Below are 12,645 nucleotides of genomic sequence, written 5' to 3'. Positions count from 1 at the left end.
CTCATGAAAGAAATGAGGAAGACACAAAGAAATGGAAAAACATTCCTTGCTCATGGATTGGAAGGACAAAATCGTTAAAATGCCTATGCTACTTAGAGCAACCTATACATTCAATGCAATCTTTATCAAAATACCATCAGCATTTTTCACAGAGCTGGAACAAACAATCCTAAAATTTGTATGGAACCAGAAAAGACCCCGAATAGCCAAAGGAATGTTGAAAAAGAAAACCAAAGCTGGTGGCATCACAATGCCTGACTTCAAGCTATATTACAGAGCTGTTATCATCTAGACAGTATGCACTGACACAAAAACAGACACCTATATCAATAGAACAGAATAGAGAACCCAGAAATGGACCCTCAATTCTAAGGTCAACTAATCTTCAACAAAGCAGGAAAGAATATCCAATGGAAAAGACAGTCTCTTCAACAAATGGTGTTGGGAAGATTGGAGAGCCACGTACAGAAAAATGAAATTGGACCATTTCCTTACACCACACACAAAAATAGACTCAAAATGGATGAAAGACCTAAATGTGAGACAAGAATCCATCAAAATCCTAGAGAACACAGGCAGCAAAATCTGTGACCTTGCCACAGAACTTCTTGCTAGACATGTTGCCAAAGACAAGGGAAACAAAGGCAAAAATGAACAATTTAGACTTCATCAATATAAAAAGCTTCTGCACAGCAAAAGAAACAATCAACAAAACCAAAAGACAACAGACAGAATGGGAGAAGATATTTGCAAATGTCTTATCAGATAAAGGGCTAGTATCCAAAATCTATAAAGAACTTATCAAACCCAACACCCCAAAAATCAAATAATCCAATCAAGAAATGGGCAGAAGACATGAACAGATATTTCTCCAAGAAGACGTACAAATGGCCAACAGACACATGAAAAAATGCTCCACATCACTTGGCATCAGGAAAATACAAATCAAAACCTCAATGAGATACAACCTCACACCAGTCAGAATGGCTAAAATTAACAAGTCAGGAAACAACAAATGTTGGCGAGGATGTGGAGAAAGGGAAACCCTCTTACACTGTTGGTGGGAATGCAAGCTGGTGTATCTACTCTGGAAAACACTATGGAGGTTCCTCAAAAAGTTGAAAATAGAGCTACCCTACGACCCAGCAATTGCACTACTGGGTATTTACCCCAAAGATACAAATGTAGTGATCTGAAGGGGCACCTGCACCCCAATGTTTATAGCAGTAATGTCCACAATAGCCAAACTATGGAAAGAGCCCAGATGCCCATCAACAGATGAATGGATAAAGAAGATGTGATACATATAGATGTATATATACAGATATATAGAGATATAGATATAGATATACATGCATGCAATGGAATGTTATCCAGCCATAAAAAATGAAATCTTGCCATTTGCAATGACAGGGATGGACCTAGAGGGTATATTATGCTAAGTGAAATAAGTCAATCAGAGAAAGATAATTATCATATGATCTCACTCATATGTGGAATTTAATAAACAAAACAGAAGACCATAGGGGAAGAGAGGAAAAAATAAAACAAGATGAAACCAGAGAGAGAGAGACAAACTATAACAAACTATTAATCATAGGAAACAAACTGAGGGTTACTGGTGGGGAAGGGGGGTAGAAGGATGGGGTAACAGGGTGATGGACATTAAGGAAAGCATGTGATATAATGAACACTGGGTATTATATAAGACTGATGAATCACAGGCCTGTACCTCTGAAACCAATAATAACATTATATGTTAATTAATTGAGTTTAAATAAAAAATGTTTAAAAAATAAAATAACAAATAAATCTTTAGAAAGAGAAAAGCAAGAGGAGGACTGATCAAAGGTGGATGATCTGAGGAGGAACCCAGTATCGGTAGAAACCTTGGAAGAGATCCTTGATGACAATCACACCATCATGGCTACATCAGAACACTACATCAACTTTCTTTCCTTTGTAGACAAGGATCTGCTGGAACCAGGCTGCTCAGTCCTGCTCAACCACAAGGTGCATGCTGTCATAGGGGTGCTCATGGATGACATGGATCCCTTGGTCACAGTGATGAAGGTAGAAAAGGACCCCCAGGAAACCTATGCTGATACTGGGGAGTTGGACAGCCAATCCAGGAATTGAGGAATCTGAAGAGTTTCCTCTCACTCATCCTGAATATTATAAAGAGATGGGTATAAAGCACAAAAAGTGGGTCATTCTCTATAATCCACCGCAGAGGTAAAACCTTATTAGCCAAAGCAGTAGCAAACCAAACCTCAGCCACTTTCTTGAGAGTGGCTGGCTCTGAACTTATTGAGAAGTACCTAGGGAACAAGCCCAAACCATTCAGGAATTGTTTCGAGTTGGGAAAGAACATGCACGATCCATTGTGTTTACTGATGAAATTGATGCCATCGGAACAAAAAGATATAACTTATATGTCGGTGGTGAGAGAAATTCAACGAACAATGTTAGAACTGTTGAACTAGTTGGATGGATTTGATTCAAAGGGTGACCTGAAAGTTATCATGGCCACAAACCAAACAAATTTTGGATCCAGCTCTTGTTAGACCAGACCTCATTGACAGAAAAATTGAGATCCCCTGCCTGACGAAAAGACTAAGAAGCACATCTTTCAGATCCACACAAGCAGGAAGACCTTGGCTGATGATGTAACCCTGGACGACTTGAGCATGGCTAAAAATGACCTCTCTGGTGTGACATCAAGGCAATCTGTACAGAAGTTGCTCTGATGGCCTTGAAAGAATGTAGAATGAAAGTAACCAAGTGAAGACTTCAAAAAATCTAAAGAAATGTTCTTTGTGAAAAGCAAGAAGGCACCCCTGAGGGGCTCTATCTCTAGCAGACTACAGATGCCTTCAAGGAACTGGTTGGAAGTATCCACACCCCTCTAGGGATGAGGTTGGGAAGTTGCCCAGAGTAACCTGTGTTCCAGTTGATCTCTCTTAGCAAAAGAATGTTGTGTAGGATGCCCACTGGGCTGCCTTCATCTGTTGGTCAGGTCTTCCCAAAAAAGCGTGATCCTTCTCAATACATACATACATACATACATACATACATAATACATAAATGTGATTAAGAAGACCTTCTCTGGATTGCCTGGGGGCTTGAGAATGTGTAGCCTCACTCACTTATGTGCCCTTTTCCTTGTCTCCCTCAAGGCTGAGCCAAATTGCTAGGGCTCCACCAGCTGTTCCACTGCTCACCCAGTCATATCAAGTCCTAAACTACCTCTTACCTTACTTACATTCATTTTACAGATGCAATGCCAGTCAAGGATCAACGCTTTCCAACACCACAAAAATCACACTAAATTGGCCTTTATTACATGGAGTACTGTTCACTTCCTAGAATTGAGATGATTTGCTGAGGTGCTGTCAGATAGTAAGCAGTAAGTGAGGTCTGGATTTAACCTTGCTCAAAGGATGACATTTACAGAGCCCAAGAGACACAAAGGGCTACAGGCGGATGGGCAAATGGGCGCTGGCCTCCAGCCATCCTACTGACTGCCCAGGCACACCAACTGGAATAGTTATCCATACCCCGGCCCACTCCAGCCCAACAGGGCTCCACCACCCCTGCAACAGGGCGGCCCAGACTCCCACTACTCAGAGGCCCTGGCACAGATGTCTCCTTCTCCAGGAAGCCTTCCCTGATCCCCTCAAAATTTGGCTATAAGCAGGTATTGGAAGATGTGGTTAGACAGTTTAAAAAAAACAGTAACCACAAAGATGGGAACCCAAAGGAGAGCATTCCTGCTCATTCATGGAGCACTGGGTGTTATACAAAAACAATGAATCATGGAACACTACATCAAAATCTAATGATGTACTGTATGGTGACTAACATAACATAATAAAATTAAATTAAGTTTAAAAAAAATAAAGATAATGCCTATTCCCACATAGGATACTTAGATGGATGAGCAAGAACACACCTAATTCATTCTGGGATCTCATATCTCTGCCCTGCCTGCAACTCACTTTTTATTGAAGAAAGGATGAATGCATGTTTTATTGATGTTTCCATTACTTCAGTTAACTTAAAGGTTCCATATTTGTTACTTGTATGAAAACCCCATTAAAATGTTGATGACTCTTCTCTACCTTAAAAAAGAAATAAAATTTTGACTTTATTCATTTATAAACCCTCTGTATGACTTACTAAAAACAATTTATTACATACTTCAATTACACTCTTTAGTAAACTCTTTAAAATTCATTATATGTTCATGTCTTCTGCCCATTTCTTGACTGGATTATTGTTTTTTGGGTGTTCAGTTTGAGAAGTTCTTTATAGATCTTGGATACCAGCCCTTTATCTGTTATGTCAATTTCAAATATCTTCTCCCATTCCGTAGGTTATCTTTTAGTTTTGTTGACTGTTTCCTTTGCTGTGCAGAAGCCTTTTATCTTGATGAAGTCCCAATAGTTCATTTTTGCTTTTGTTTCCTTTGCCTTTAGAGACGTGTCTTGGAAGAGGTTGCCGTAGCCAAGGTCAAAGAGGTTACTGCCTATGTTCTCCTCTAGGATTTTGATGGATTATTGTCTCACATTTAGGTCTTTCATCTATTTTGAGTTTATCATTTTGTATGGTGTAAGAGAATGGGCCAGTTACATTCTTCTGCATGTGGCTGTCCAATTTTCCCAGCACCATTTACTGAAGAGACTGTCTTTTTTCCATATCTTTTCCTGCTTTGTCAAAGATTAGGTGACCATAGAGTTGAGGGTCCATTTCTGGGCTCTCTATTCTGTTCCATTGATCTGTGTGTCTGTTTTTGTGCCAGTACCATGCTGTCTTGATGATCACAACTTTGTAATATAGCTTGAAATCTAGAATTGTGATGCCACCAGCTTAGGTATTCTTTTTCAACATTCCCCTGGTGATTCGGGGTCTTTCTGGTTCCATACAAATTGTAGGATTGTTTGTTCCAGCTCTATGAAAAAATGTCGATGATATTTATGGGCAGAAGACATGAACAGACACTTCTCCAAAGAAGACATATGAATGGCTAACAGACACATTAAAAAGTCTTCAACATCACTAGCCATCAGGGAAATACATATCAAAACCTCAATAAGATACCACCTTACACCAGTTAGAATGGCTAAAATTAACAAGACAGGAAACAACAAATGTTGGCAAGGATGTGGAGAAAGTGGAACCCTCTTGCACTGTTGATGGGAATGCAAGCTGGTACAGCCACTCTGGAAAACAGTATGGAGGTTCCTCAAGACATTAAAAATAGAGCTACCTTACAATCCAGCAATTGCACTACTGGGTATTTACTCCAAAGATACAGATGGTAGTGAAAATAAGGGGCACATGCACCCCAATGTTCATAGCAGCAATGTCCATGATAGCCAAATGTGGAAGGAGCCGAGATGCTCTTCAACAGATGAATGAATAAAGAAGATGTGGTTCATATATTCAATGGAATATTACTCAACCATCAGAAAGAATGAACACCAGGCGCCTGGGTGGCTCAGTTGGTTAAGCAACTGCCTTCGGCTCAGGTCATGATCCTGGAGTCCCGGGATCGAGTCCCACATCAGGCTCCCTGCTCAGCGGGAAGTCTGCTTCTCCCTCTGACCCTCCTCCCTCTCATGCTGTCTCTCATTCTCTCTCTCGCAAATAAATTTTAAAAATCTTAAAAAAAAAAAAAAGAAAGAAAGAAAGAATGAACACCTACCTTTTGCATCGACATGGATGGAACTGGAGGGTATTATGCTAAGTGAAATAAGTCAAGCAGAGAAAGACAATTATCATATGGTTTCACTAGTACGTGGAATATAAGGAATAGCACAGAGGACCATAGGAAGGGAAGGGAGGGAAACTGAATGGGAAGAAATCAGAGAGGGAGACAAACCATGAAAGACTCCGGACTCCAGGAAACAAACTGAGGGTTACAGAAGGGAGGAGGTTGGGGGGATGGGGTAACTGGGTGATAGCCATTAAGATGGACATGTGAACTGATGAGCACTGGGTGTTATATGCAACTAATGAGTCATTGAACACTACATCAAAAACTGATGATGTACTTACTATATGTTGGCTTATTGAACTTAATTGAAAAAATAAAAAATAAAATTCATTATATGCTTAATGTAGAAACTCTAGAAACCTAAGGGTGAATAATATTCCAAGGTAGAGTTATCTCCTGTCCTTTCATGATTATAGTGGCCAGTCCTGTTGGAGAAATAAGGAAAACTCAAATGTCCACTCGAAATGAGCTGGACTTCAGTCACTAACATGTCCCAGCTCAGCTCTCTTGATGATTTCTCATGCATTCTCAGGCCTATGATGCCATCAGGAAAATGTCCATCTCCCAGCAGTTTTCCTTTAAATCTCTTTCTTATTCTCTCATTTTTCAGCACCCCCACCTCCACCCAAGCCTAATAATAGTCTCTTCCAGGCTTAAATAATTGCCTTAATTCAGAAACTTATACTACCGCCCTGGAGAGAACCCCTGTGCCTCTAACTAAATTTACCTTTCTAGTTAAGTGCAAACTGTAGTTAGTGAGTCCAGAGCTCGGCTTCAGGCCGGGACTTCAGGGAATACAGAGCAGTGACCCAGCTTCCCCTGGGGGCCTCGACCCAGCCCACAGCTGCCTAAGTCCAGAGGGCCTTCCGATCGGTTCTGATGGAGTCTTCTCTCTTTCAGTGATGCTCTTAGAAGAGGATTCAGAATCACAGATGGAATGAAGGAAGACCAGGCTCACTCCTGCACCTGAGATCATGTGAGAAGGGATTCATGAAACGGGTGCCTGTTGTTCAGGATAGGAGCTTCTTTAGACAACTTGTCCTTGTCCTTCCTTACAGTGGCCTCCATTGCAGAATGATACCACTCTCCTGTAAGGTGTGCTGGAGAATAATCCTGATGCTGTTACAGATCCAGTGCTTCGAGAGCTTGAACTCTTCTAATTTCCTTCACTCACTGACAGCAAAGAGAATAAGCTTGGTATTCTCTAAAGAAATGCTTGTGACAGGGGTTCTCTTACCAAGATTTACCTATTAAGTGTCTGCTTCTGATGGGGAGCACAAAACATGTGGAGTTGCCTCCTCCAAGAAAAGCCAGGAAAACGGTAATATCATCTCTGGGTTTCTGGTGGTCCCCTATTGTTCTGCCTGAGACGTTCTCTGTATGTTTCACTTCTGCTGTTTATCCTCTCCCCCATCTCCACCTTGTGATCCTTTCCCTTTGTCCTAAAACCTGAGGTTCCTGCTGCACCATTTCCTTGTCCCTAAGCTAGAGGTGGGAACATCCCACTCCTTGGCAGACCATCTCCCTGGATGGGACTCTCTATCTCTGTTTGTCTGAATGGTGCATTTTTCCAGCTGCCTTGGACACTCTCTCCCTCCCTGCTTCACACTGAGGACAGTGACACTTTAAAGTCTAGGCAACAATCCTCTTATGCTTCCAGATCCCAAAGGATTGCAAAAAGCTGACACCTGCAATGAAACGAGAGCATCAGAGAGAGGGATTACACTGTCGGAGCCACCTATTTTCCTGCTTGCTCAGTACAACCGTTAGAAGAACAGTAGACTTGTTGTCCTTGTTATTGAAGTCACCTGAGAACTAGTCACCGCGAGACACTATGAATAGTGTGAAGGAGCAGAGGAGAGGACAGCTCTGAGAATCACTTCAAATGGATGAAGATTGTCTTAGGTCCTTCCTGCTTCCAGTGCTAACACCCTTCTCCCCCATGCAGATTCCTCCCCATGCACCTAGGGTCTGAACGCCACAGCCCAGCTCACAGGATTCCTGGAGACTCCTTGTCTAGTCAGACCTTCTGCACACACCATTCAATCATTTCTTCATTTCATAGATGGCTTTAAGTAGCCAGTGTGCAAGCACTTGTCCACACACTAAAGACTCTCTCATTTAGTGGAAACCTGTTGTCAAATAGATTCCTCTTTGGGCAAGATCAGGTAATTAAGATCATAGCTCCATCAGAGTTGTTCTCAACTTTGGGCTTGATCCTTAAGTCCTCAAAATAAATCTGTGATTTGCTATATTAACAGCTGAATTGGAGAAGATGTTGATTTCTGTTAACCTCCTGAGAGCCACAAAATCATAAACATACCCAATATCCTGCTGCATCTCTTTGTAAGAGATATTCATCACATGACCAGGTGTCTGATGGATATGAAGTGTCTGTGTTGGCAAAATGCTGACACAGGTGTTCATCTAAGACACTGATGAAATCCTCTCCTTTGATAGCTCCCTCCCCTCTATGCCAGTCTCCCTGTCTTTCCCTTTAGTCCTCTCCTCTTCACAGTCCATATTCTACATCTGGCTTCAGTCTACTACAGTTCAGGATTAAATGAAGCCAATATCCTCCCTTCAGACGAGTGACTGCAAGTGTGCTTTATTTTTATGCTTAATTGATCTAGGATTTAAATGGAAAGAATTATCCCTGGTCATGAAAGAAAACTCAGGCATCAATTTGAGGTATTGTTTAAGAATGGTGTGGTGGGGCGCCTGGGTGGCTCAGTCGTTAAGCATCTGCCTTCAGCTCAGGTCATGATCCCAGGGTCCTGGGATCGAGCCCTACATCGGGCTCCCTGCTCCGCGGGAAGCCTGCTTCTCCCTCTCCCATTCCCCCTGCTTGTGTTCCCTTTATCACTGTGTCTCTCTCTCTGTCAAATAAATAAAATCTTTTTTAAAAAAAAGAAAAAAAAGAATGGTGAGTGGTGAGGGGGAGGGAGATTCCTTTCTTTGTGACAACTTGAAAATCACAAGAGAGAAGTAGCTGTTGCCTTCATTTATGCAAAATGTGGATGTAGGACAAGACAGAAAAGGATTCTCCACAAATCCTACAGTGTTTTTCAGATGACAGCTTGAAGCCCCTGTGGACACTGTAGCCAGGGGCCCCTTTTGAGTGACAGTGTAAGAATGGAGGCGATTTTCAGGATAACCACATCCATACATATTTTGAAATACATGAATCTTTGGGAAGAATGGCTTACATTTATCATTTTGCTTGGCTTGTATAGATTCAGATATAGTGTTTGCTGTCAATGGTATCTGCAATTTTATCCATGCAGGATCCTCAAAAGTAACTTCTCCAGCCAGTGATGCTTCACCATCATTGGATCGAAGCTAATGTCCTCAGGCACATAACAGTGAACATTGCCCTATCTGTCCTGGCACACAGGTAAGCCAGACTCGGGTCTGAGATGGACTGAGGTGGGGCTGATGGATTTGTTGATGGGATCAGAATTGAAGCATTTCAGGATATAAGTTAGTGTCTGGTCATAGATTGCTGGCAAAGCTTGAAGGGTCAGAGGCAGGGCTCTCTGGATCAGTAAGATTAAATATTTCTGTGAAGACAGAAGCCTACCATGGGATCAGACTGTGGACTGACAGACAAAAACAAAATCCTGGTAAATTAGCCTCAAACGTCCAAGTGAGGAAGGAATCTTCACATAGGGCAGTGAATCACTACATAGTCTGAGAAGTTAGGGGTCAAAATGATTCTTAGTATTATCATTAACCTAAATGGCTCACCATCTGGTCCTCCTGATTCCACAGCTGACACCTAGATCAAGAGGATGAAAAATGTTGTCTAAAAGAAAATTGTAAGACTGTTCCCTCCTACCCTCACCAGGCAATAAAAGAATAACACATCCACAAAAAGAACACAAACAGCTTCTTGCAATCGTGGTCACAGTGCCTGTGGATTCTACCAATATAAGAGCACAAGACAGAGGATGCGCAGCAGCATGAGATCGCGTGTTCTGTGTAGACCATAACATCCTTGAAATTCAGCAGCAGGGCCCTCCATGCAGTGTGAGTGGGCGGGCTGGCCGCAGTGGTGGACAGCAACGTCAACAGTGCTCCCCATAGGTGCCAGTGCTGTGGGGGCCCATGGAGTAAGGGATGAGACTGTGCTGAGGGTAGTCAAGAGGGCTTCTCTGAGGCACACAGAAGATGCCACAGAGAGCCTCCCAAAATAATCAGACAGAAATATGAGAGGTATTCAGAAGCTAATAGGTGGGACAGAGCCAGAGAAACACTGATTTGTGATTGTCGTTGTCAAGTTGTGGTCCATGTTCTCAGGGAGCTCACAATCTGGAGGGGAAAATTGAGATAGATTTCTCAAACAAGACATACACAGAAGTCAGACTATGACATAAGGCACCTGAGAGCAAGTGGCCCAGTGATTTGAACAGAGGGCTGTGAGTTCAAGGAGGCAGCAGCCGGGACAGGGTATAAGGAAAAAGGCAAGGTTATAGATGACATTGAAAGGCCCCTGAGACCCTGGATCAGTGGAATTAAGAGGAGAACATACAGAGAAGAAGGTGCACAGAGACACAGAAGCAAACAAATCTTTCTGGTATCAAAAGCAGCGAAAACGGCTGAAACTTTAAAGGCAGATGAAGAAGAATTTAAAGGTCCAAGTAAGAAAAGTGTTCCTCATCACTGTGGACTAAGCCTAGACATTGGGCTGTAATTAGAAAAAATAGTGGCATTTATTTCCTGTTTCTTCTACTCGTTGTCAACATGACATTACAAAATATCCCTTAATATCAGACTTCTCACAGGTAAAATTGGATAAAATTCCTTACCCCGGGGCTAATAATTCCCTATCCAATCTTACAGAACTGCCATAAAACAATTTAGATAGTGCTTAAGAAAGTGCTCTGTATTTTAGAAACTCTTACTAAAATTAAATGCTCTGTATGAAGTAAAGATCAGGGACATATGATGACTTTTGCCTTCATAAGCCCCTTTTCCATAAAAGCATATTAAAATTTATACATTATGATTGCAGTTTATAAGATGAATATAATCCAGTCTGCATTATATTCATTTTTTTCTTCTGATCTTAAAAGAAATTTAAATTATTTCATCAGCAAGGTAAGAACGGTACCTACTGTGCCTAATGGATATCAAGACCGATAAGGAGCCATTGGATGATTTTGAACAAAAAATTATGATTGAGAAATTGAAAAGAGAAGGTTTAGAATACCCCTGCAGATATATGCTAGAATTTTTAGGATTTCTAAACTCTAGGAAGAATGCAGTAGAATCTAAATGCAACAAATATGTAGGTGAACCAGGGAGATTCATTTTTTCCAGTTAAATCCCTATGAAAGAGGAAGAAGATTCTCTGAAGTATGCAAAAACTGTGACCCAGGATCAATAACCAAACAGGATAACAATTCTTCCTGATATACACTGAGGGCAGCTTTGAGATGTCTGAGCAGAGTGGAAGCAGAGCAGGGAGGGATGTATAGTAAGAGGGGTGATGACCCAAGGAGACAGATCTCATCCTTATTTCTATTTTATCCAGGGAAATTCCCTCCACAAATGGCCTGGACGAACCACAGCACCATCACTGAGTTTATTCTCATTGGGCTGTCCGACAACCCCCACATCGAGGTTCTGGTCTTTGTGCTCTTCCTGGGGATTTACCTCCTGACCGTGATGGGGAATCTGATGCTGCTGCTAGTAATCAGGACTGATTCCCGCCTCCACACACCCATGTACTTCTTCCTGAGTCACCTGTCCTTTCTAGACCTCTGCTTCTCTTCAGTCACTGAGCCCAAGCTACTGAAGGACCTTCTGTCTAAGAAGAAAACCATCTCAGTAGAGGGCTGCCTGACTCAGGTGTTCTTTGTGTTTATCACTGCAGGGACTGAAGCCTGTCTCCTCTCAGTGATGACCTGTGACCACTATGCTGCCATCTGCCACCCACTGCTCTATGGCCAGGTGATGAGCCGCCAGTTCTGTGTGAGGCTGGTTTTGATCTCATGGGGCCTGGCCTCTTTCAATTCAGTTGTGATTTTGCTCTTGGCTCTTAACCTGGACTTCTTTATGGCCCAAACCATACACAACTACACTTGTGACTTGCCCTCCCTCTTCCCTCTATCTTGCTCTGATATTTCCATCAATATCAACATCTTGATCTGCTCCATCTTACTGCATGGGCTTGGAACCTTCCTCCCAATCTTTTTCTCCTATACCCGTATTGTCTCCACCATCCTGAGCATCAGCTCCACCTCAGGCAGAAGCAAGGCCTTCTCCACCTGCTCCTCCCACCTCATTGCAGTGACCCTGTTCTTTGGCTCAGGGTTGATTCGCTACCTTATGCCCACGTCTGGTTCCTCCTGGGATATGCTCTCCTCCTTGCAGTACAGTGTAGTCACGCCCTTGCTGAATCCCCTCATCTACAGCCTAAAGAACCAAGAGGTGAAGGCAGCTGTGAGAAGGACACTGGCCAAAATCCTGCACTATTTTAGGTAGTGAACAAGGACACAGAGTGTGACAGATGAGTTTGCTTTGCCAATTGCTTGAATTTAAGGTAGAATTCTGGACCAGTAAGTAGAAGGGAGCCCTATACCATCCTCTCCCTGGCTATACTGCCAACAAAAAGTAAAATACATAAAATTATATCTTGTTTAGCTCTTTAGATATAAAGGTCTATTTTTATTTCTGCCCCTTCACACCATTAGCACCACTTCCTTCATAGAGCTCATAGTTACATGTTGTATCTCCTGAATTAATCAGTAATGTACTTTATCTTGTCATCCTTATTAATTTTGTCTTGTTGATCTACTTTGTTAAAGATTTTATGTATTTTATAGTCCTTCATAATATTTAGACAATTTTTACTT

General features: G+C 42.0%; 1 protein-coding gene and 1 pseudogene across 1 annotated transcript; both read left to right on the top strand.

The window, feature by feature from the left end:
- Nucleotides 1–1,779: 1,779 nt before the first annotated feature.
- LOC116642539 lies at nt 1,780–2,860 on the top strand (annotated as a pseudogene).
- An 8,478-nt stretch (nt 2,861–11,338) lies between these two features.
- LOC116642622 (olfactory receptor 8S1-like) lies at nt 11,339–12,274 on the top strand. Its single transcript, XM_032421103.1, has one exon. It carries the CDS (start codon nt 11,339–11,341, stop codon nt 12,272–12,274), a length of 936 nt encoding a protein of 311 aa, XP_032276994.1.
- Nucleotides 12,275–12,645: the final 371 nt, after the last annotated feature.

The sequence above is a fragment of the Phoca vitulina genome, unplaced genomic scaffold, assembly GCF_004348235.1.
Source record: "Phoca vitulina isolate PV1807 unplaced genomic scaffold, GSC_HSeal_1.0 scaffold23, whole genome shotgun sequence".
Taxonomy (NCBI): domain Eukaryota; kingdom Metazoa; phylum Chordata; class Mammalia; order Carnivora; family Phocidae; genus Phoca; species Phoca vitulina.
This window is presented reverse-complemented; position numbering and strand designations above follow the sequence as displayed.

Coding starts and splice junctions, on each gene's coding strand:
- LOC116642622 (XM_032421103.1), top strand. CDS start 11,339: ATGGCCTGGACGAACCACAGCACCATCACTGAGTTTATTCTCATTGGG.